Here is a 6,000-nt window from a genome sequence, read left to right as displayed (position 1 = left end):
TAACTAACTAACTAACTAACTAACTAACTAACTAACTAACTAACTAACTAACTACTAACTAACTAACTAACTACTAACTAACTAACTAACTACTACTAACTAACTAACTAACTAACTAACTAACTAACTAACTAACTAACTAACTAACTAACTAACTAACTAACTAACTAACTAACTAACTAACTAACTAACTAACTAACTAACTAACTAACTACTAACTAACTAACTACTAACTAACTAACTAACTAACTAACTACTAACTAACTAACTAACTACTAACTAACTAACTAACTAACTAACTAACTAACTAACTAACTAACTAACTAACTACTACTAACTAACTAACTAACTAACTAACTAACTAACTAACTAACTAACTAACTAACTAACTAACTAACTAACTAACTACTAACTAACTAACTAACTAACTACTAACTAACTAACTAACTAACTAACTAACTAACTAACTAACTACTACTAACTAACTAACTAACTAACTAACTAACTAACTAACTAACTAACTACTAACTAACTAACTAACTAACTAACTAACTAACTAACTAACTAACTAACTAACTAACTAACTAACTAACTAACTAACTAACTAACTAACTAACTAACTAACTAACTAACTAACTAACTAACTACTACTAACTAACTAACTACTAACTAACTAACTAACTAACTAACTAACTAACTAACTAACTAACTAACTAACTAACTAACTAACTAACTAACTAACTAACTAACTAACTAACTAACTAACTAACTAACTAACTAACTAACTAACTAACTAACTAACTAACTAACTAACTAACTAACTAACTAACTAACTAACTACTAACTACTAACTAACTAACTAACTAACTAACTAACTAACTAACTAACTAACTAACTAACTAACTAACTAACTAACTACTAACTAACTAACTAACTAACTAACTAACTAACTAACTAACTAACTAACTAACTAACTAACTAACTAACTAACTAACTACTAACTAACTAACTAACTAACTAACTAACTAACTAACTAACTAACTAACTAACTAACTAACTACTAACTAACTAACTAACTAACTAACTAACTAACTAACTAACTAACTAACTAACTAACTAACTACTAACTAACTAACTAACTAACTAACTAACTAACTAACTAACTAACTAACTAACTAACTAACCTAACTAACTAACTAACTAACTAACTAACTAACTAACTACTAACTAACTAACTAACTAACTAACTAACTACTACTAACTACTACTAACTAACTAACTAACTAACTAACTAACTAACTAACTAACTACTAACTAACTAACTAACTACCTAACTAACTAACTAACTAACTACTAACTAACTAACTAACTAACTAACTAACTAACTAACTAACTACTAACGAACTAACTACTACCTAACTAACTACTAACATAACGAACTAACTAACTACAAGAATACAAACTTATCGTCTATCTTTACAATAAGACAGTTATTTTACAACGAGAAAGCCGATTTGAAAAAGCTTTTTAAGACGTATAATAGTTCTCGGAAATTTTGACTCTAAAGTATTTCTTCTTTTTTTCCAAATTGTTTTTTTTTTTCATGAATAATAGAATTTTTTAATCTTCTAGTGTATTCGTATCTTATAGTATAATTTATCTAAAATTTACAATAAAACGTTTATATATGCAGCAATATCCAAGTCCAACTTTAACTATTTCCTTTGATTAACTTATTAGAACCACAATTTCCTATTAATTTCTATATATTTTACACAAACATTTCTCTCCGTGCGCACTACCAACTAACCGTGTAGTGACGCCATTTAAATACAACCCTATCACCATAATCAACAGCTGTTCTCCACATTTCTCTCATTTTCCACACTTTATTGTTTTGTTTGTTTTGACAACATGCTGCTTTACACAAAAAATGTTCCCACTAAAAGGCAAAAACAATAAAACAAGCACAAGCAACAATAAAAAGAAACGAATTAAATTAGAAACAAAAAAATTTATAAATGGAAACCTAAAGATAACACAAATTAAACAGATGAAAAAATGTGGTCGCACAAAAAGCAAACGAATTAAATATTGTGCATTTCGCTGAAAACGACAGAAAATTGTAAAAGAGAAATTATATAAAAAAGAAAAATCACTTGGAACGTCCTCAGTATACAAATTGTACAGAAGAAAAATATTTTTTCAATAATTTCATTGAAATTGTGTGTAAAAGGTGTGTGTTAAATTATTAATTATTCAAGAGTGTTCGATAATGAGTAATTTTTGCAAATTAGGTTTTTCTGAAAATGATGAACGGCATAATTGAGCAACAAAATGGTGCAGGCAGTAGTAGTAGTTCACAGCAAATGGCTGAGCCCTTACATTTGCAACGTTTGGAGGCCGCTTTGGATATGCGCCCTTTTATGAATTATGCTCGTGAGGTGATGTCTAGACCCTTGACCAGTCCGGATGAGTCAGAGGCTGATGATTCGCATGGCGAGGAGTCAGATGATGAGGGCGATAAATTGCCGGGAGAGCTTAAAAGGAAGAAAACTAAAAAATTGGGAACTAAACAAGGTGAGTTCAATGGGAGTGAGTGTTAGAGAATAAACAACAAATTAAGTTGTTATAAGTTTTTTGATTGAGTAATCATAAGTTATTTTTAAAATTAATATATAAATTTATAGCTTCGGATGTTTATTTAACAACTTTTAAGGAAATGTTTGTCTGAAGGTCATATTGGATTTATTTCTTTATTTAAAGTTTTTTAAATCGTTAACATTTTTATTTAATAACTCTATGTTTATATGTAATAGTTCAGTTCTAGTTTTATTTTAGTTCTAGTTTAGTTTAAGTTCTGGTTTAGTTGAAGTTCAGTTCTAGTTTAGTTCTAGTTCAGTTATAGTTCAGTTCTAGTTCAATTCTAGTTGAGTTCTAGTTCAGTTATAGTTTAGTTATAATTCAGTTCTTGTTAAGTTCTTGTTCAGTTCTAGTATAGTTCTAGTTCAGCTTTAGTTTAAACCTAGTTCAGTTCTAGGTTAGCTCAAGCTTAAATCTAGCATAGTTCTAGTTCTAAATATAAATTGATCAGGCAATACCCAATTAATTAATTTATATTTTTCTTCTTATTTAGAACGACAGGCTGTTAAAGAGCAGCTCTTTAATTTCAATGATCTGACAGCCGATCGTGAATGGTTGTATGATGTGCTGTTAAGTGACACAGATACCGAGACCGATATAAGTGATGAAGATGATTACATCAAGGAAATGTTGAAAACACATATGAAACAACAAAAATTAAGGGAAAATTTTTACAAAAAACCTACAGTAAGTCTTGCCTTAATAAGCCTTAAAAACTTTACATATGTATGTATGTTATTTATTACCTTTCCCTAGAATACTCAATATGCTTACTATGGAGCTGGTTTACTCTCCAACCATGACATGTACCCAGAACATCAGCAATCCGTTGTGGGTGTACGCAAACGTAAGAGACGCACCAAGAAAGAGAAACCCTTAAAATTAGCCAAACTACCGAAGTTACCTAAACCGCCCAAAATACGTAGACCACGTAAATTGAAGCAGAAACCTTTAGAAGATCCAGAACCAGGAGAAGTACACCCAGAAGATCTTAAACATTATGCTTATGCTGATACCACGGCAGTCAATGATGATGAGGAAGATATTGATATACAATCCGAAGGTGAAACTTCTATGGTTATGGATTCATCAAGAGATCCCACAGGGCTCTCAGCTCTTACTCCTTATGCGGGTAGAGGACGTCGTCGCAGAAGTCAACAGGGAGTGGTTAGAACTCCTGAAGTTATGGCTGCTCGTAGGAAACGCGTTTGGCAATTAATGGCTAAAAAGGAATTGGGTAGATGTCAAAGAGCCAAGATTAATAATCACAAAGAAGTGGTACAAAATTGCAAACGTGTGGCTACCATGTGTATGAAAGTGGTACGACAGAGAGCCATGCATTCACAAAAGGTTATGAAAGAAACTGTTTGGAGGGCTAAACGTCTCACCAGAGAAATGTTGTCTTATTGGAAACGTTATGAAAGGGTAGAGCGAGATACACGACGCAGAATGGAAAAGGAAGCGGAAGAGCAGCGTAAAATGGATGTGGAAATTATAGAAGCTAAAAGACAGCAAAGAAAACTTAATTTTCTTATTACCCAGACCGAGCTATATGCTCATTTTATGTCCAAGAAACTAGGCCAGGGTACAGAGGAAGAACAACTGCGTATTTTGAACCAGTTAGATGAAGAAGTTAATCCTCGTTTGGCGGCCTATGATGACTACGATGCCGATCAAATGAAACAATTGGCTCAACAACATGCTGAGGAGGCTTTTTCAAATGATCGACGCAAAACTAAACAATTTGATGTGGCAGCTGGTGTGGAAAGGAATTTAGGTCATGCTGTGGTCAAAAAAGAGGAAGGTGATGTAGATTTTATTAAAGAGGAAGATAAACCTGATTCTTTATTGCCGGAAAAGACTCAGGCAGATCTGCCACAACCCGCTATATTTAAGGGCACCTTGAAGGCGTATCAGATTAAAGGTATAACATTTGATTTAAATCTAAACTGAACCTAGGAATACTTATAAATACTTTAATTTCTTGTAGGCATGACTTGGTTGGCAAATCTTTATGATCAAGGCATTAGCGGTATACTCGCCGATGAAATGGGTCTAGGTAAAACCGTACAATCTATAGCATTCCTCTGTCATATAGCTGAAAAATATGGTGTTTGGGGCCCTTTCTTGGTTATCTCCCCTGCCTCTACTTTACATAATTGGCAACAGGAAATGGCTAGATTTGTTCCCGATTTCAATGTGGTGCCCTATTGGGGTTCTCCTAATGAGCGAAAAATTCTACGGCAATTTTGGGAACAAAAAGATTTACACACCAAAGATGCCAGTTTTCATGTAGTCATTACCTCGTATCAACTCATAGTCTCGGATTACAAATACTTTAATCGCATTAAATGGCAGTATATGGTTTTGGATGAGGCACAAGCTATCAAAAGTGCCACTTCAATGCGTTGGAAGTTGTTATTAGGTTTCAACTGTCGCAATCGTTTGCTGCTTAGTGGAACTCCCATACAAAACAGTATGGCTGAACTATGGGCTCTACTGCATTTCATTATGCCCACGCTATTCGATTCTCATGATGAATTCAATGAATGGTTTTCCAAGGACATTGAATCACATGCTGAAAACAAAACTGGCATAGATGAGAAACAAATCTCTAGACTGCACATGATTTTAAAACCTTTTATGTTGAGACGTATTAAAAAAGATGTGGAAAATGAGCTGTCGGATAAAATTGAAATTATGGTTTATTGTCCGCTAACCATAAGGCAAAAATTATTGTATATGGCTTTGAAACAAAAAATACGCATAGAAGATTTACTCAATTTGACCCGGGGTGGTGGTTCCTCCTCCTCCGATGGACATCATGTAGATCGCAACTTTACTTCGAATCTTATGAATCTCGTTATGCAATTTCGTAAAGTGTGCAATCATCCCGAATTATTTGAGCGTCGTGATTGTAAAAGTCCATTCGCAATGAAGTGTGAGGAGTATGTTATTCCTCGCTTAGTGTTTGAGGATGGATTGCTGTATCGTGCGCTGCTCAGTAAGAGGCATTTATTGTATAATCGGTAAGTAGAAATTAAAATAATAAGTTCAGTTCTAGTTCGGTTCTACTTGAGCTTTAGTTGAGTTTCAGTTCAGTTCAAGTTCAGTTCTAGTTCAGTTCTAGTTCAGTTCTAGTTCAGTTCTAGTTCAGTTCTAGTTCAGTTCTAGTTCAGTTCTAGTTCAGTTCTAGTTCAGTTCTAGTTCAGTTCTAGTTCAGTTCTAGTTCAGTCCAGTTCAGTTCTAGTTCAGTTCTAGTTCAGTTCTAGTTCAGTTCTAGTTCAGTTCTAGTTCATTTCTAGTTCAGTTCTAGTCAGTTCTAGTTCAGTTCTAGTTCAGTTTAGTTCTAGTTCA

The 6,000-nt window shown here is 33.1% G+C and overlaps 1 protein-coding gene across 1 annotated transcript in view; it reads left to right on the top strand.

Annotated features, from left to right (window-relative positions):
- The first annotated feature begins 1,932 nt into the window (after positions 1-1,932).
- The window catches only part of LOC119601138 (chromatin-remodeling ATPase INO80), a 94,888-nt gene continuing 90,820 nt past the window's right edge, over positions 1,933-6,000 (top strand). The window contains exons 1-5 of the mRNA XM_037951898.1: positions 1,933-2,236; positions 2,298-2,580; positions 3,137-3,330; positions 3,400-4,567; positions 4,634-5,672. Coding sequence (XP_037807826.1) covers positions 2,310-2,580; positions 3,137-3,330; positions 3,400-4,567; positions 4,634-5,672 — 2,672 coding nt within the window. The 5' untranslated portion in view covers positions 1,933-2,236; positions 2,298-2,309. The remainder of the gene's footprint in view (positions 2,237-2,297; positions 2,581-3,136; positions 3,331-3,399; positions 4,568-4,633; positions 5,673-6,000) is intronic.

Source organism: Lucilia sericata, unplaced genomic scaffold (genome assembly GCF_015586225.1).
Source record: "Lucilia sericata isolate MDLA Ls3-8-SP2 unplaced genomic scaffold, ASM1558622v1 Contig000144F_arrow, whole genome shotgun sequence".
NCBI lineage: Eukaryota > Metazoa > Arthropoda > Insecta > Diptera > Calliphoridae > Lucilia > Lucilia sericata.
This window is presented reverse-complemented; position numbering and strand designations above follow the sequence as displayed.